At 29.1% G+C, this 21,098-nt stretch overlaps 1 protein-coding gene across 1 annotated transcript; it reads right to left on the bottom strand.

Moving 5' to 3' along the window:
- LOC113850671 lies at positions 1 to 4,347 on the bottom strand. Its single transcript, XM_027481238.1, has 3 exons — positions 4,155 to 4,347; positions 3,774 to 4,018; positions 1 to 1,080 (listed from the first exon to the last, which is right to left on the bottom strand). The coding sequence occupies exons 1-3, from the start codon at positions 4,345 to 4,347 to the stop codon at positions 1 to 3; spliced, it is 1,518 nt and encodes a 505-aa protein (XP_027337039.1).
- Between the last annotated feature and the right edge of the window lie 16,751 nt (positions 4,348 to 21,098).

Genomic DNA, 21,098 nt, shown 5'->3' with positions numbered 1-21,098 from the left:
TCATGAAATATCTGGTGCATTGATCATACCAGATGGCATTACCAAATATTCGTAATGACCGTAGCGGGTCCTAAAAGCTGTCTTGGGAATATCTTCCTTCTTCACTCGGATCTGATGATAGCTTGATCGCAAATCGATCTTTGAAAACACTGAGACTCCTCGTAACTGATCCATCAGATCATCGATTCTAGGAATAAGGTACTTATTCTTAATTGTCACTTTATTCAACTGATGATAATCAACGCATATTCTCATACTCCCATTCTTCTTTTTCACCAAAAGCACTAGAGCTCCCCATGGCAATACACTTGGCCTTACAAATTGCTTTTGTAATAAATCTTCCACTTGCTTTTTCACCTCAGCTAACTCCACTAGTGACATTCGGTATGGTGCGATCGATATTGGGTTTGCTCCTGGAATCAAATCGATAGTAAATTCGATTTCTCTTTTTGGTGGCAATTCTATTACATCCTTTGGAAAAACTTCCAGAAAATATTGTACTAATGGAATATACTCAGCTTTCATGATCTTATCAATTTCAACAAAAAACAATACCATAAAAGCCTTAGTTTCAACTATATTTCTCGTTTCACCCATATATAGAAGTCTAGAGTTTCTTGGTGTATTATCACCAAAGATTAAAGCTTTCTCCTTACAATCTAATAGAAGACAATTGGACGACAACCAATCCATGCCCAAAATAACATCTAGTAGAGAAAGAGGTAAACAGATTAAGTCCACACAGAAATTCCTACCATGAATCATTATAGAACAGGCTAAGCATACAGAAGAAGTTACAACAGACTTAGCTGTAGGAGTGGACACAATAACATTACACAGTAGGGAAGATATTGGCAATCCAATACAATTTACACAATCCATAGAAACAAAGGAATGTGTAGCACCAGAATCAAATAATACATCACATAGTCTATCATTAATGATGCATTTACCTCTAATCAACTCATCAGATTTGGATGCTTGAGACCTACTCACAGCAAAAACTTTTCCCTGCACACTCGGCTTCACTTTACTACTTGCTCTAGATGCAGGTTGGTTGCTTCCACTTGCACTCCCACTCTATTGAGGAGTTGACCAATAGTTAATGTAACACCCTCATTTTGTAATTTATTATTATTGCAATTAATGTTAGTTGTTTGTGCATGTTATTTAAATTAGAAGTGTTTAATTGATGTGAAATGTAGGATATCTCGCTATAGCGAGAACGAGGCAGCGAAAATGGAACCTTTTGAAGCCCTTTCGCTGTAGCTAGAATCTTTTGCTGTAGCGAGGAGCTCTCGCTGTAGCTAGAATGACAGACAACAAAGGAAGAAAACTTCTGGTTTTTTCGCTATAACGAGAAAGTTGCGAGTTTGAGAGATATTTAAAGAACTCTCACCCTAAAATCTTCATTTTTACCAAATCACATATCCCTTTCCATCCTCTTTATTCTATCCCTCTCTCTGCACCAATAAACATTCCACACACACGTGCGCTCACTACACATAGCCACGCTCACTATGGCAATGTGATCATAGTTTCACACCATGGATGGTCACCAGATAGCTCCCGCCTCACGGATACAATGTGTGCGGTCACGAGCCCCTCCGCAAAGGTGTTAGTCAGAGGCCGAGTCAGGAAAAGAGTGTGTGACCTGAGGTGCACCCACACTCACTGTTAGTGTCATCACCACCTTCTATTTTCCAAGGTATTTATACTGCCCCCATCTTTCACACCCAGTGTATCGCTGAACCATTCATAGTTTGCAACATATTCAAACACAATCGCATCCAACATGCCATTCACACACATTTTCACCTATTTCATAACATCCAATATCACTCAATGGCATGTCACCTCAACCATATTCTCAATCAAGGGCATGTCCACCCATGTTCAACCACATTATATCCAACCACACAATTTTTATTCTAATTTCATCACAATTGAGTCATTTCATCATATATCATTCACAACATCAATCACATTTACATTCCACACAAGATTTCCATCATAGGCCCATTACAATCAAATCATTTCATCAAACACGCATCATCCTACATTCTCTGCCAATTATATTCCAATACATAACAAACATAAACACATTTTAGGTGCAAAGAGATAGGGTAGAGTCCACCTTTATCTCGAAATGAAGACCCACACACAGAATCAATCAAGAAAGTGCTCCTTAAATGAATTTTGTCCTAAATACATGGAAGAAGCCCATGAGGACTAAGGAAAATCGAGAAGATAGAGGATGGGATGAGAAACCAAAACCCTAACCATTAAAACCAAACTTGCTTTCAACCTTCGATCTTACTCCCAAATGGCTTTGAAGGCAATTTAATCGGTGAAATAGGGTTTGAGATTGAGAGAATTGTAGAAGAAGGGAAGGAAGATGCAAAATAACCTATTCCTTCGAACCCTAACCCTTCAAATACCTCTCTACTAATACTCACAACACTTAAAACAACCAAACTAGTCCTATACCCTAGGCATGTTAGGACAAACTGCTCTGATACCAAATTTTAACAACCTCATTTTCTTCATTCAAAGTAAATAATTTTGTTTATAACGACATAAAATAATGATTTCTGTTCTTATTCATAGATTTACGAATAAAATAAAGACAAAGTTTACATTTACTTCAAATGAAAGTTTCATAAATTTTTTTAGAAGGATTTAAAACTTTCAAAGCAATAATATAAAACTTAGCCTTTCCTCTAACAAATTTATTTGATTCACATTGACTACATATAAATTTAGATTTTCCACTAAGGATATTTCCAAAATATTCATTACAATGAAATTGGCCCAAATATTATAAATTCTAAAATCTTCCATTAAAAATCATTTACAAAATTTGGTCAGCACAAAATACAATTAGATAAAGTAACACAATTTTTTCAAATTATCTCAGTCCCTACAGAGCAATCTTCCTTCCAACACCCTTGGATTATGATGTGTTAATGGATGACCTCCCTTAGTAAAGCAATGTATAGAGTAGGAGTTGTCTTGTCGCTTCAAGAGATGAAGGATGTGTAGTTTCGTCATTATGCCATGTATTGATGTTATTAGGATCTTATCATTTTGGTGTAACCCTAAATTTTGTATATGGTTCATCATGGCACAAGAACCTTTGTTTTCTCTGTAACTTGTGACCTTGTACTACTGTTGTAACCACCTCTATCAATGAATCAATCATTGTTTAAACTCATGATTGACTGATCTATAACCCTTTGAAGGAAATTCTTGCAACTAATTTGAATTGTCTGTCTTTGTCATTCCATTATAAGCGGCAAGACAACTTCTACTCTATACATTACTTTACTAAGGGAGGTCATCCATCAACACATCATTTTCCTAAACTTAGGGAATCATTGCCTCTTGGATGTTGGCTTGTTACTTCCACTCGAACATTCTTTCACTTGTGGTACAAACTTTCATTGAATGTCCCATCTTTCCACAGTGGTCACATGTTGCAGGTAATCGCGTACAATTCTTCACCCTATGTGTTCCTCTGCACCGAAAACACTTTACTAGGTTCAAAGAGTTCTTGGAGTTATTGTTGTTGCTACTATAGGGTGTCATTCTCTTTGTTTGTGACTGAGTTGTATTTGAGTATGACTCTCTCTCTAAAATCTTGCAGGCTTCTTTTCTTGTTCTAATGTTCTTGTAATTCTATCATTTACTAGCTGCCCTTTCAAATTGTCTTCCAAACTAATACACTTGCTCATCAATGTTGGTAGGTTCGTCAGTTGAAAAATAGTAACTATAGTGCGAAGATCACTCCTCAGTCCATTCTCAAACTTATACACTTGCTCATCAGGCTTCTTTTCTTGTTCTAATGTTCTTGTAATTCTATCATTTACTAGCTGCCCTTTCAAATTGTCTTCCAAACTTATACACTTGCTCATTAATGTTGGTAGGTTCGTCAGTTGAAAAATAGTAACTATAGTGCGAAGATCACTCCTCAGTTCATTCTCAAATCGGGTACACCAGTCTCTCTTATTATCCTCTTGTTGGAAATAAGACCAGTATTTCATCAACTCATAAAATTTTATAGCATATTCTTTTACCAATATCTCTCCTTGCTTTAATTTAAGGAATTCCCTTTTCTCTTGTCTTGAATGTCTCCCAAGAAGTAACCCCACCTTCCTGTGGCAAAATACAACTCATGATCCTCCACCAATCCTCTGCTTTTCCAATTAGCATAAACGTGGCACAATCAACGTTATGCTCTTCTCGACAGTCTATTGCATTGAAGATTCGTTCTATGTCTGTAATCCATCTCCAAGCTCCTTCTGGGTCAAACTCTTCTTCGAATTTTGGAGGATGATGCTCCATGAACGAAGGCAATCCATGACCTTTGGCTACTTCTGTATCCTACTCGCGCACTAAGGGCTCTTACACTTGATCCATACTCGTTGAAATTGTAACAGTTCCTTCCACTAGTTTATCTCTATTGGCCATTTCCTAATCTAGACAAACACATCACACATATGTGATTATTCACATTTTGTACTTGCATTTATAGCCTTATTGCATCTTCCAAAATATCTTTCCTTCTTTATTTATTTCATTTAGCATGTTTTTGCAATTCTTGCATTAAATTGGAGTTTTCATGAATACTTGTTATCTTTACTTTATATTTCATATTTTTGCTATTTTGACCTTGTCCACTATTTCGGCCATAGCTTTTTCTATAGATCTTCTTTTTGGCTGATTATTTTTGCAATGGATTCCTGATTTTTGGGCTTCAATTTGGACATATGGATCGTGCTATTTGGAATTTGAAGCTATTTTATATTAATTTTTGAAGTTCAGACCTAAAACATACCTTTTATATTTGGAGTTTTTATTTAGGACTTTTATTTCAATTACTTGCGGCAGCCTTGGCCCACTTGTTTCTATTTTCATTTAAGACTAGTATATATAGAGGTCAAAAGGTTGATTTGACCTCTCCTCCTTTCTCTTTCATAATTTTGTTTTCATAATTTCATTTTTGGGTAAAGACTTTTTCTCGTTTTTGAGAGAGAACCCTTTTTTGTTTCATTCACTTGCCTTTCCAGATTCTGCCCAATTCAATTTTCTGCTTTCGTTATTCTTTTCATCGCGAATCATCTCATCTCAAGTGTAGATTGCAAGCTTGATTGATCGCTCCGAGTTTGTCTTTTTAATTTCTCGCAATTCTTGATTGAGATTTGTGCGTGCATAATTCGATTGAATTTGGTTTCTATTCTTGAATATAATATTGATCGATTAATTTCTTTTGCATTTGAGTTTTAGACAAATTCGGAATAGTAATCCTAATTTGCATTTGTGATTCATGGATTTAATTCGCTTCCATTTTTCATTTTTGTTTTTATTTTCTGTTTTTGTTTTCGTTTTCATTTTCGTTTCATTTTTCATAAATTTGTTTTTCTTAATTCGTTTTTGTTTTAATTGATTTCATTTTTAGTTTTTAGATCAATTTTCAATTTTTAAATTCATTTTCAGTTTTGATCTGTTTTCATTTAAATTCCTTTAAATTGCTTTCATTTTAAATTCATCTTTAAATCATAAAACCTACAAATTAACCTTCATTGCTTGTTTAAAATTGAAAATAGAATGAATTTGTGTCCGTGTGAGATAACCTAGGTTTGCTCTCTATATTGCAAAATTAATTAAAAATCTAGTTTTATTTGACACCATTATGACGTGGTTGTTAGTATGTTAGCAAACCCATTGTCCGCATACGTATACGCATACTCATTCAACAACGCAATCACATAAGTCCTTATTTGGGGTACTAAACAATTCATACTAATAAACAACTCTCTTATGTTTTAGTTCTCCTAGAATACTAATACTCAACACTTAAAACAACCGAACTAGTCCCATACCCTAGACTTATTAGGATGAACTACTCTAATAGCAAATTGTAACATCCTCATTTTCTTCATTCAAAGTAAATAATTTTTTTATAACGAAATAAAAAAAATGATTTATGTTCTTATTCATGGATTTAAGAATAAAATAAAGACAAAATTTACATTTCCTTCGTATGAAAGTTTCATAAATTTTCAAAAGGATTTAAAACTTCCAAAGCAATAATTTTGAAGTTTTAAGGTAATAAATAAAACTTAGCCTTTCCTCTAGTAAATTCATTGATAAATGTAGATTTTCCACTAAGAACACTTCCAAAATATTCGTTACAATGAAATTGGCCCAAATATTATAAATTTTAAAATCTGCCATTGAAAATTATTTACAAAATTTGGTCAACACAAAATACAATTAGATAAAGTAACACAAATTTCTCAAATTATCTCAGTCCCTATAGAGCAGTCTTCCTTCCAACACCCTTGGATTATGATCCTAGGACAGGGCAAACATCTTTATCCCTTTACTTTCATCACTTGAAAATATTAGTAAGGGTGATTATCTCCTGTTCCACTAAATCTCTTGTTTAACATAAGCAAAATAATCATATATTTATGCATATATAATACTAAAAATATTTTCTATCAGGGACTGAATTAACAATGATATCCAAATCATACAACTTACTATCACAACAGAGTATACACAAGACAATAATCAATCATGTTTGCAAGCTTTCATAACATGCATCTTTCTACTGATCTATATGTCGTAATACATGTATTATCCCACGTCGATCAATATGTCACAATACATGTGTCCTAATCACACTCGTCGATGTATTACAAAACATATATCATAACAACATCAACCGATATAGTACAACGCATATATTACAATTGTACAACTTCTATACCACTTCATATACATCACACTTTTACATTCATTTTACTTTCATATTCAATGCCCCTGGGATCCTTTCAAGACTTTATAGCTTAGGTAGCCTAAGGTTTGGCATAGTCACTTACTAACAACATGCTCACTATTCCAAAAACATCAAATCAGTAATCTTAACCATTCTTAAAGAATGTTTGTTTAGTAAAGTCATAATATTTCTACAAGATAGTTTTATTCATGGCCTTTACTACAAGTTACATTTAAATAGTTATGAGAGTAAGCAAGGGTTTTCCATTTTAAACTACCTAAGAGAGGTTAAGGTTTGGGATCAACTCCCACTTACCTTGGAATGGAGACCCACCATGAAATCAATGGTAGAAGTGCTTCCTACATGGGTTCTTGCCTTAAATACATGGAATAATGCATGAAAAATCAATAAGAATGAAGAAAGAGTAAAAAATGGAAACCCTAACTCACAATACTTACCTCCAAACGTTTCCACCACAATTCCAACCTTCAATCTAGGGCACACAAACGGTTGCAGTGGCAATTTAATAGGTGAAAAAGGCTAGGGATTGAGAAAATTGAATTAGGGAACGAAGGGAAAGTAATAAATATGATTTCCCCAACCCTAAACTCCTTAAATACACAAAGTGTCGTGACATTCTCGCTATAGCGAGGCATCTCTTGTTGTAGCAAGACCCCTTCTCGCTACAGCGAAAACACCAAACAAATTTGCAAACTGGTTTCTGCATATTCTCGCCACAGTGAGACTACACCCAGAAAGCACCCTCTCTCTATTGCCTTATCGCTACAGTGAGAGGTCTCTCGCTTTAGCAAGAACGCAATAGATGCACGCGTCTTGCCCAGGACCTTCTTGCTACTACGAGAACGCCCCCACAGTTCACCCTTACTCTATATTTTCCAATCAACTCCACCAATCCAAGTTAACACTCACCTATATTTATTTACATACATATTTACATATACATATACCAATATCCACATAACCACAAAATTCAATACGTACTTCCAATTAACAACATACATACTTATATTAACAATCCAAATATTATTACTAAATTTGTGGTGTTACAGGTGTAATGGCCCGGCAACTTCTTCGAGACTGATGACTGTCCCCACAAACCAACACAAGACTTTTCAGCATGCTTTGTCATCACTCACATACTTCTCGAAAACTTTTCAAAAGGTCACCCATCCCATAATTTCTCCAAGTTAAGCACACTTAACTTTGGAGTTCTTAGGTGATAAGCCACCAAAATGTAAATGCATTTTGTTGGTATAGGTAGTCCTAATCAATTCCTTTAAGTTATCCTCCACATTATACACAGTCTCTGGATCCCTCCCATTGCGGTGTAAGTTCGATTCATTCATGTGCCCCTTACTGCCAAAAGCCTACAAGGAGCCGCTCTTTGTCTGTGCCATACATTACACTGATGATCACTCCTTGCCCTTATTGGAAGCCTCCTAGGAGCCGCTCATTGTTTGTGCTATAATGCGGCGATCACTCCCACCCTCACCTAAGGTCTGTATGTCACTTACCCACCAGCTTCCACTTAGTTCGTTCTCGAACCACATCGTACTAGGAGAAAGGCCTGCTCTAATACCATTATTGTAACAGCTCGGCAACTTCTTCGAGACTGACGACTGTACTCACAAACCAACACAAAACTTTTCAGTATGCTTTATCCTCACTCAACATTTCTCAGAAATTTCCCAAAAGGTCACCTATCCCATAATTTGCCAAAGTTAAGCACTTAACTTTGGATTTCTTAAGTGATAAGCCACCAAAAAGTCAATGCATTTTGTTAGTATAGGTAGTCCTAATCAATTCCTTTAAGTTATCCTCAACATTATACATAGTCTCTGGATCCCTCTCATTTTGGTGTAAGTTTGATTCATTCATGTACCCTTTGCCGCTGGAAGCCTGTCAGGACCCGCTCCTTGTCTGTGCCACACATTGCACTAGAGATCATTCCCCGCCCTCACCTGAAAGCCTGCAAGAGCCGCTCATTGTCCATGCTACAATGCACCGGCGATCACTCTCGGCCCTCGCCTAGAGCCTAGATGTCACATCCACAAGAGATTGACATATACTTATAACAATGCTTTCAAGAACATCCACTAAGGGTCCCTAACTCACTAGCCTTGTCTCTTTCTTTGAATTCCTAATTTTATCCACCTAGCTAGTTTACTAATTATGATTGAAAAGATGTTAGATTTTTGCAAACATTTGTTTACTTTGATTCAATCATTAAGGTTCCATTATGAATTCTAGATCCAAGACAAGCAAGTGGCTAGACTCATTAGCATGGTTATACTTACATGCCAATTCTCTCTAAGCGTTCTCGTTAACGCATACACCCCTTCAGGATCTCATAATCATAATGAGGGGCCTCAATCCACCTGCCTATGCATTTGTACATGCTTCCAACCAGCTTTGGGTAATCAATTCACATGTTCTAAACCAAACTTTAAAATTATGCAATCATCACATTCATATTCAAATGTCATAATGTGTGCAAGACTTATGCATATGCAAATAATTGCATATTCAAAATCACAATGCTCCAATCATCACCAGTAAAGGTGGATTTTCTTCTCATAGGCGTCCTACATTAGGTTTGTCTAAGTTTCCTTATGGCAATTCATTCAATCTTTTCATCATACACTTTGATAAATACAAGAATGTCACATAAAATCAGAATTAATGTAGAATTTATCCAAAAACAAATGCAGAAACAAAAATGAATTATGCAGAAAATTTAAACAATCATACAGAAAAATGCAAAACAACTCATGCAAAAATTAACAAAAAAAAATTATGCAGAAAAATACAAAATAAAAATATGCAGTAAACTACGCAAAATGCAAGAAAAAAATTATGTAGAAAAACTAGAAAGCAAAACAACAAAAATAAATACTCAATCTAGCTACCTCTCTACTACTAATGATATTGAAAGTAAATAATCCCCGGCAACGGAGCCAAAAACTTATCACACAAAATTAGAATACTAACTAGCAAGTGTACTTGGTAGTTGTAGCAAGTAATAAAATTTGTAAATCAATATGAGTCCTAAGTATCGTCCTCAGGGATTAGTTCTATCAATTACCACTTCACAGATCAATAACTAGTTGAGCCAAACAAATTTGGAGTGTTTTGAATTATTTAACAAACAAAAATAATAAAGTGCAGAAATATGAAAAATACAACAAAATAGAACTACAAATTTTTGTATTAAAATGTTATATGGAAAATAGTTAGGAATTAGTTCATTAGATTTTCTATTGCAGTGTAATAATGTTTTGGACTCTTAAAAATTCTAATTAATTGATAATCAATTTCACTTCTTTAACCAAAGGACAATTCCTTGCCTCATTGATCCTAATATCTAATTAAATCTCCCTAATTCTTTAGGTGAATTTTAACCAAATATTGCATTAAGTTTTAGAAATTATAGGATTACTAGATTATGATACTTATTCCTAAGATCTCAATAACCTAGGAATATGATTTAGATCTGAGAAATAAACTAAATTTCCATTGATGAAGATTTCTCTAAGTTCAATTGAATAAAGGATTAGTCAATAATTGCATTAAGAACAGAATCACATACTCAATTCAATTAAAACCTCAAGGTTTAGATCCAAAATTGCATCACAATATCAATCTAGATCCATGGATCCCTAATAAAAAGAAATCAGAACATGTTCCTAAAGAAAAGTAGAAGAAGAGGAGCTGCAAATTTTTTTCATAAATCTAATCCTCAACCTGATTCCTCAAGGTCCAGAGCTTGGAAGTCGTCCCCAATCTTCCTTTCTAACTCTCCTAAGGTGTAGAAATGAAAAGAAGACAAAAAATGGTAAAAGACTCCCAAATCTGAACTCTTAACAACTATTTATAATTTTCCCGCCACCTTTCACGTTGACACTTTAATCACTAAGAGTAATAACGTGAAAAGCCTTCCAGAAGCTTCTAAGGTTAAAATAGGAACTTCAAACGTCAAAGTTGTCACTTAAAAGTGATTTTCAAAATTCTGTTACTTTTGTGTGGACACTTTCCGGAGTAAGAGTGTCCACACGCATGTGTTCTATGCAAATAAGCCTTGTGCGTGTTCACTTTCAGTGGCGAGTGTTAACGCGCAGCTGTTGTAACTACTCTTAGTGGCGAGAGTGCTAACACACATGGTTCCTGTGCAAATTAGCCTTGGGCGTTATCACTCTCAGTAGTCAAAGTGTTAAATTGTAAGTCCTTCATGAATTCTGTTGTTGAAGTGTTAACTTTCAACACTTGGAGTTGCTGCGCACTAAACTCTTCAGGATTTCTGCTGCTAGAGTGTTCACATTCAGCACCTAGAGTTGCTACTTACTTGATCTTGATATATTTTCTTCTTCAAAATGTTAACTCTATGTACGCAAAGTGGCTACGCCCAACACATAACACTTGATTCTTCATCTTTTAAGCTCAATTCCTCTACTTTCTTCACTTTAATCTTCAACTCAAACATCTTCAGCTCAAGCTTCTGCACAAAATTAAGTCTTTTAAGTAAAATTGTCTAGAATTGGAATAAAATCTAAAATTCTAAAATATTTACACAATTATGAATATTGATGCAATTTTTATGGTATTTTCAAGTTTATTTACTATTTAACTCCTTATTTACTAACAAAAACTAGGTTAAAAATATAGTAAAATGTGGATTTATCAACACCCCAAACTTAGAATTTTGCTTGTCCTCAAGCAAATCAAATCACATAAAGGAAAAAAAATTCATCCACTAATTAAATCAAGCAACAAAACTGACTTTTAAAAAAAATAATTCTATTTTCCAGTTCTATGTTTTCTGATTTCTCATTCTCAATTTCAATCATCCTAACAATCACACTGAATTAATCACATAACCAACAAAAACTTGTCATCTGAGTTCAAGTAATTCAGCAAAGCTTCATGTGAGCAAGATTAAAAAACATGATCACAGCTCACAATTAGTGTTTCCCTCATCACTCAATAGTGTATAGGTTCAATGTTTGCTCTCAAAATCATCATTTTTGTCACACTATACCATAAGCTTGAAAATATTCTCAATCTCCTCTACAAATGTACAGCAAGTCACATATCAAGAGGACTTCTTTTTAGGTGAAATTGGGGTTAATGGACAGGTAGGTGTTCAATCAATTAGTGAAACAATGTGATTACTTTCAAATAGAAAAGTTGCAATTCAAGTTGATGAATGTTCAAAACTTAAATTGAAGTTACACCATCTTTCTCATTCATCCAAATCTGCACAGAATTTATAGAATTTTTGCAGCATTTAGAAAATTATCAATGCATTGGTTATGCATAAATTTCCTTTTTTTTTTCTTTTCTGTTTTTCACACTTTCTCTTTCTTTATTTCAGCACTTTGCTTTTCATTTTTCTTTTCAAATAACTAAGAGTTTTGATGTTGTCCACCCCAAACTTAAAACTTTGCTTGTCCTCAAGCAATGCGAAACAAGATGCCACCCTAAACTTAGTTTTAAAAATTCATCTTTGATTAAACTCAAACTACCTCTTTCTAATTTGGATAGGATTCATTGTTTTTCAGGAAGGCTTAAATTGAGGTTTTTTAAAAAAAAAAGGTTAAAGGCACAATGGGGCGAACTAGGATTCTCAAGCATGAAGGAAGGTTCATTTAGGCTAGCTAAGCATGATCAAAGAAGGCCTCCATCAAATATGTGAGATCTAGAATTTATAAATTCAACCAAGAAATAAAGCAAGTTCTAGAGGTGTAGCAAAATATAAGATCAAATATCACACATAAAAAATGTTATGCATGAGGCTCAAGTCTCACCAAGGAATTAAAGTAAAAATGTCAAACAATCAAGCTCACAATCGACTTTTTCAGAACTATATGCACAGAATGGCAAGACTACCTCTTTTTTAAAATGACAAGTGTGACAATCATGTGAGAACGAGAAAAAAAACCTATGTAATTAAGAAAACAGAATTCACAAAAATGCAATCAAATATAATGCATTCATAGAAGTCAGTTCATGATCTAATCTAATATTTTTATATTTTTCTAGAGTATGTTTTAGTGATATTGAAGCTAAACTCATGAAATAAGAGATACAGGATTCACCTCTCTTTCGTGGCAATTTGTGCAAGTGTCAAAATTCAATGTGCTTCAGTTTTGAGTTATAAGAGTATGGTCTGCACAAAATATCACAATTTTCATCAATTAATCAGGAAAAAAAAAGCCAAATAAAACTACAGAATTTTAAAGCAAATAAAACGGTAATTCATTACAACTAAAAATGAACCAAATTGTCTTTAACAACTCAAAAGTAACTAACTGAAAATTACAAAAAATAAAAGTCTTAGGGGTTTGTTTCCCCTTCTTAAAAAGAGTTTTCAGTTTTTAAAATTTAAAAACTTCAAAACTTGTTTGTTAATTTAAATTTTAAAAATTATTTTTAAAAACAAGTTTTTATTTTCAATTTTTAAAACTAAATACAGAATAGCTTCTAAGGTGTTTTTGTTTTAAAATTTTGATTTCTCTTTCCAAAATTTGCAAGATGTGGAAAAGTCATTTCTCATTAATGGCATTCTTGTAAATAAATAAATTAAATGAAAAATGTAAATGGAATGGGTTAGGTTTCACAACATTCTCACATCTCTTTGAGCTGCACTAGCAACCTTTCAGCATCCTTACAACATTCTCACATCTTCCTGACTCGCATCGGCAACCTTACGACTTTGTCACCTTCTCAGCACTCTTAAACCATCACCATTGTTTTTTCTCAGATTTTTCCCTTTTCTCATCTTGGATTTTTTTTACCATTCTTGATTTTGATTTTGATTTGGATTTATATTCTTCCTCACAAGCATCAACATATTTGGGGAAAACAACTCATGTTTCGTTCTTCTCTTGCATTTTTTTTTCTCTTTTTCTGAGTGTTTGAAGATAATAAGATAAAGGTAGTGTTTAAAAATGATGTGCTATTAGTAATTGGGCTTTTTTGAAATTTTAACATTTGTATGAGTGTTTTTAGTATTGTTAACATTCCTTTAATTCTAGCAATCATACTAATGTGTTGTTAGTATAGCTAAATTTTGAACTTTTATATTATATTGATTGAACAAGAGACATGTAAGATATAATTTTCAGCAAATGGAATATGAATGATGATTTATTTAGGATATGGGAAGAAATGAATCCTATCAGTATTGAGCATGAGAACAGAGATTCAAGTATAAAAGAAACTAGCTCAAATGATCATAATTTAGTCAGATTATCCGATGAAAGTGCAGCTGAAATGACAACAATTAGGGATCATATTAAAAATCAAATGTAGGCACAATATAATAACTAGTTTGTATTAGTTTATATATAGACAATTACAAATAGTTATATATACATTGTAGGATTTATTCTTAATATACATATTTACTTGTTTTATTATATCAGTGTTATTTATTCTTTTTTTTTAATAATACCTATTCATACTATTTATATATTTTATTAAAAATTATTTTAATATTAAAATTAATCATTATTTTTTAGTTTAATATTAATTTATTTTGTAATTTTCATGATTTATGAAACTCTTTGTATTGCATGTATTACTTTAATTTAATATTAAATTTTGATGTTTTAATAATTTTTTTAATTCAATATTTTCTTTTAAATATAAAAATATATTTAATTAAATAAAAATACTAAAATTAAATATCAAATATATATATTTAATTTAAAATACTAAATAAAAAATAAATAAAATTAAACATATTTTCCTTTTTTAGTTTTTAAAAATAAATTTATCAAACACGTTTTCTTATTTTCTCATCTTAAAAACAGTTTTAAAAATTAAATTATCAAACAAATTTTATTTTCATTCTTTTCTTAAAAACAGTTTTATAAAATTGTTTTAAAATGTAATTTTTAAAAACTGAAAAGAAAACTAAATCAAACAACCCCTAAATATTTAAAGAAAATAAAAAGACAGACTCATATGTTTCATATACAAGGATATTTTATACCTTCAAGGAAAAAGAGAAATAAAACAAAAAATATGAAGTTATTTTTTATGATTTATTAAATAATAACGAAAACGGTATCATTAAAAAAATTAAAAAAAAACTAAGAAGTTAAGAGAAATCTAAAATAAAATGATAAACTAACTAAAATAGAAAAACCAAACTGTGATTTGAACAATTTATGAAATAATAAAAAATTAAGAAAGATTGATAAAGCGAACCTGTGAACGAGCTAAATCAAACCATCATTTTCAAATCTTATTGGTTCAATCATTTGATCTTTATATCCGTGAACCACGGCTTTTAAGAGTCAAGATAGGTAACATGAGATAAATTTTTATTAAGAAAATATTTATTATCTTAAGAACATAAAAGTTTAAAAAATATTATTTATTTTTTTTGGACAGAGAAGAAAAAAAAAAGTTAATTTTTTTTGTAATTATGTAAAATATATTTAGAAATTTATTTATAATTATATAATTTTAAATAATAAAAGGTAAAAAATTAAATGAAATTTTGCCACGTAAGTCTGTTGGTAGTCTATATGTCAGTTTGCTACTTAACAGAAGAAAGTTGATGATAAAAATTAATTTTAATTTCTTAACTTTTTAAAGATTAAATTCTAAAAAAAATTATAAAGACTTATATGATATTAAAAATATAATTAAACTTTATTTATAAAATGTAATAATTTAAATTTTTTTTATTAATTTCAATCCTTAAAATAGTATGAAAGTTTAAAAATAATAAATTCTTGTTTGAAAAACATCCATTTATTACATAACAAGACAAAAGTATAATAAATATTTAATTCAATAAAATTTTACTATCATTACTTATTTAAATTCAACCATAAAATTAATATTCTTTTTATTTAAAGAAATTTTTGCCTTAAAAATATTTAATGATTAATGGTTTAATTAATAATTTATTGTGTTGACAGTTTATTTTATTTAGGAATGTGAATCGATTGGTAATTTGAATACAAATATATATATATATATATATATATATATATAATTATATATATAAAGAGTATTTTTTTAATATTAAATGTCAAATTTAAACATTTATATAGCTAAATAATTTTTTTACAAAATACGAGATTTATAAATTCAATCATTGAATTATTTTACATTATCTTCGTGATAATATATAGCAAATTTTACACAATTTAGATATTTTTCAGTATGTTATTCAAAATTTAATATTTTCTTTTTTTTTTTAAAATAATACTTGTTAAAATAATGAAATTTAATAAAGTATCTATTAATTTTGTTTTTTACAAAACCTTATAAAATGAATCTATTTAATAAGAACCTTCAAACTAACGATTATATTAATAAATCTTATGTTTATTATGTGCTGCAAAATTTAACTTTTTTTATTTATAAAACTTATCCTCTATTTTGCTTTCGCAATACATAATATATGCAATTTTGATATAATTTGCATGCTTTGTTTGCCACGTGATGAAATGATTATGCGTGTTGTTTGTTAACTTTTATACACAAACAATTTAAAAATAAATATATATAATATTAATTGTAAAAAAATTCTTGATGTTTTAATTAGTAATAGATTTTGTATTGTGTATGATACACATGTTTTTAGTATATTTAATAATTTTTTATTATTGATTATTTATGTTGTATTATCAATAACATTGGAATAGTTATTATTTTTATGTTGAATATATATTTAATAAAAGTATTAATTTTTAAAATGTTTTTTTTTATTTAGTACTTAAAACCAATTTAAAATTTTTAAATTGGTTTGTTAAGATAGAATTCTGAATACATGCGATACTACATTAATTGTGACATACATAGACATTGGATGAGTAGAGATTCAATTGTTTTTGCATTGCTAGTAAGTATTTTTTTTAACTTAATATCATATTGATTGCTTTGATGTTAACTATATGACAGGGCCTAAGATGAAGATGGGCCAAGAAAACTTTAATCCAAGATGAGAAAGAAGAATATGCAGGTGGAGCTGGCGCATGGTTCTGGGCAGAACCTATGAGTTCTTTATAGGAGCTGTGGTTCTGGGCAGTGGAAAAATACATTTTTTCCTTTTTAATTTCCCTTTTCCGATCACATAACATAGATACTTGTTCTTGGTTGTTGTGTTTTGCTTGCCATTTGCTATTATCTGATTACAGGTCTGTATCACTATGTTATTTCTTAACTTGTAAGTTCTTACGTCAGACAAATCTGTTATGGCCAAAACTCATTTACATTTGACAAAATAAGAGAATTGTGTGAGAGACTAGCGGTGTCAATTTGACCCCAAGCCTACAAATCCCTTTACATAACTTATTCTATAGCTCTAATTTTTTTAACTCCAAACATAAACATACTGGGTTTACTCTGATCCTAAGTTCTAATATATAAACAAAATATGGGTTAGGGTTATAGTTAAAGGTGGGTTAACCCATACTTTTTAAAAAATATTAATAAGTATTATACTATTTTTTAAAATAAAAATACGTGTTATTTATTATTTTTATTAATAATTTTATTTAAAATTAACAAAAAATATATTTTAAATGTAAAAAATATATTTTAAAATAAAAAATTCTATTGGTCTAAGATCGACCAAAATTTAAAATTATAAATATTTAATTTTTGTTAAGTTTATAAGTTATTTTTCTACATTAATAGCAATATTAAGTATTATTTGTCTACATTTTTTATGATGAGATTATTATATTTGTTTTTTAATACATTAAATTTTATGTAAATAAATTATTTCAAGTATTTTTATAATATATGATTTAATAAATTTAGCTACTGTTACTTTTTTTATTGTCAATTTTGTGTTTTTATTTTGACTTTAAAAATATTCATTAAACATGTGATCTTTCTAAAATAATTTTATAAAAATAAATAAACAGACACATTTTTTTATAGAATAATTAATAAATATTTTTTTTAAAAGACATATGTGTTTGTTTATTATTTTTATTAAATTATTTCATTTAAAATTATATTTTAAATATAAAAATATATTTTAAATAATATGTTTTTATCAATTTTGTCTAATCAAATTATTTCACTTTAAAAATAAATTATATTAAATTAAAATAAGTCAAAATTTAAAATTTTAAACATTCATTAATTTTTACTAAGTTCATAAATTACTTTTTTGCATTCATAAATTTAGTAATATTAAGTATTACATGTCTATGACTTTTACAATGATAATATTATATTTATATTTTTTAATACATTAAATTTTATTTATATAAATTATTTTAAATATTTGGATAATTTAATAACAAATGACTTAATAAATTTAATTAATATTATTTTTTGTGATTAATTTCATATCTCTATTGTAACTTTAAAAATATTTATTGAACATGTGATGCTGTTAAGATAATTTTAGAAAAATAAATAAATAAAATATAATAATAAAAAATTAAAACATGACAAATTTTATAATTAATACTTAAATAAAATTATAAAATAACATGTTAAAAAATCGTATAATTAATAATTTTTTTAAAATTAGTTTGCCCTAACCTACTTAATGCCATTGGCTTTTGGACTCAATAAATTTTTTCATATTGTGGATTTTTTTAGCTCAATAGGTCTTTTGGCCCTGACCTAACTTAAGTTAGGATTAAATCTTATAATTATGATAAAAATATTCATTTAAGAATAAATAAAGTTTTACTAGATAATGGAAAAACTGGTTATTAAAAAATAAGAAAAAAATTGACGTTGCATTGCCCCTCTCAACTGTCAAAGGAGCCAAGAAAAAAAATATTCAGTGCTTTATAATGTTACATTTTATAATTACATAGAAATTTTTTTTGGAGACTGCAATGTGATGGTCATGCCTATGTTTGAGTATTGATGAAAAATTATAAAAATATTTTGAAAAACTGATTACACACGTCTCTTTATAGTTTTTGTACCAGGTAATAATTTCTGAACAAAAAATAGTAACTTTAACTCCTTTGCAGTGGAGAGGCTTTTAGCAAAGTAACATTCAATAATTTAGGATTCAACATTTTTTTTAATAAACAGTTTCCTCATCTATCTAGTGAAATTTTTTTCACTTTTTTAAATAAATGATTTTATTATAATTACAAAATTTATAATATTTTGACACTCTATAAATTTTACAAGTTTTGTATTTTTTGTAACAAAACTTAATTTAATAAATAAAAAATTATAAATTTTACATTTTTAGTGGTATAATTTATTTTTTAAAATTTATAAATAAAAGTCATCAATAATCATGACAAACTTATGACACGTGGCTAAAATTAACTCTAAACTGAAAAATTATTCTAAAAAAATTATAATTTGATAATTTGTTTTTTAAAAAATATCATTTAAATAAATAAGTCATAAAATATAATTAGTAGTACAAGATTAAGTTCTGCCAATTTAAATTTATGTATTGATTATGTTAATAATATGATTATTAATATAATTAACAGTGGAATTTATAATGAAGTGAGTTTAAATTGTTATTTCTTTTAGATAGTTTTAATTTGTATTTGGTGTAAAAATTATATATATATATATGTTATAATCAATTTTTTAGCTAAATATTTTATTGTTTAAGTAAATATTATTAATAGAGTAAAATATATTTTTAGTTTCTATAAATATAATAAAATTTTATTTTACTTCTCTAAAAATATTTTTGTTGGTTTTGGTCCTAATTGTTTTTTAATTATTTAAAAATAATCTTAATTGTATTGATATGTCAAACATATAAATATTTTATTTTATTTTTTATTTTATAATAATAATTGACATGACATATTTAAATGTATGTTATATTATTACAAAGTGATGACATCAACTATTTTAAATTTTTTTATAAGGAGTTAATTACTCTGATATTCTTTCTATTCTGTGTTTTTTACCAAAAAAAAAAAAAATCCCGTTATATTTAAAATATGCACAGTTTTTTATTTTAAAAATACATTTTGTTTTAATGTTAATTTTAAAGCTTGAATCCATTTTACTCCTATTTTAAGATTAAAGTATAAAGTATTCATAAAATAAGAGTTGTTTTATAGGTTTAAAATGTAGATAAGGAATTCTCTATGTTTCACAAATAGAGTTTTTTCTTTTCCGTAAGAAGAAAAAAAAGTAAAGAGAGTTTGGAGTGATTTAATAGTTTTATAATTCATGAGAACTAAAATTAACATTTTTTTCTTAAAGACTAAAACACAGGGGTTCTTAAAGAGAGGTTAAAGTGATTTACTAGTCAGAGAAACGAAGCAAATGTAAATCTTGATTAGTGTGTAGTGTTTAGGTCATATCTACTCACAAATATTCAATTAGACTCATTCTAGCGGCACTTGAAAGATAGTATTTAAGCCTTTAATTCATATTTAAATTATGAATCCAAAAGAATGCAAATTATGGGCCTAAATAAATGATCAATGTACGAATTTGTTTGAGAAAATCGGGTTCTTATCATTAAGATATTTCTTTCCTTAAATTATGGCATTTTTCAAATTTTAAATTTAGTGTAATTTTGTTTTCAAATTTTTTATAAGATTACTTATCATTAGAATTAGAATTATAATTTTCATTATCTTCTAATTTCTAAACCTATTAAAAAGAGAGAAGGAGAACATCGATGATGATATTGACAAATTTAGATTCAATTCAAATTTTCTTCCTTTTCTTTTTGTACTTTCTTCTTTATCATCAAAATTTTGAATTTTGTGCTCTTTCACCTACAGAGGAATAGTTTTCTTAATCTAATTCAAAGATCAAGAAAGCACAACACTTGTGAGGGATCGTTTTAGAAAGCACAACACTTGTGAGGGATCGATTTAAATTGTTTGTTCTTAATTCAGGTTTTCTCCTACTTTCTCTATTCTATTTAATTTTATGAATAGAATGTATTCATTCTAAATTCAAGTGAGAAGTGATTGATTCATCATTATTCGTTTGAAGTGTGAGAGTTAATTTTAAAAAATTCAGATTAAGTGGTGTGAGAAATTTTAATTGATTTTGTGTTAATCAAATGCATGAACATTTTTGTGTGATCACTTGTTTTGGATTAAAGTTTTAACTCTACACTCAGAATATTATTAGTTTTTTATTCAATGATTGAGTGTTGTTATTTTTCTTTTGATTTTTAAATTAAGTATTCAATTAATTGATTATTTCTTCTCATTTTAGATTCTGCTCTATTGATTTTGTTTAATTTTTTTTAAATTTTAATTTGATAAATTATTTTGATGATCCTGAAGAGACAACTTTAATTACTTATCTCATGTTATAGTAATTAAATTTTTATTAT

Source organism: Abrus precatorius, unplaced genomic scaffold, assembly GCF_003935025.1.
Source record: "Abrus precatorius isolate BTA unplaced genomic scaffold, Abrus_2018 Scaffold9, whole genome shotgun sequence".
Classification (NCBI taxonomy): Eukaryota; Viridiplantae; Streptophyta; class Magnoliopsida; order Fabales; family Fabaceae; genus Abrus; species Abrus precatorius.
This window is presented reverse-complemented; position numbering and strand designations above follow the sequence as displayed.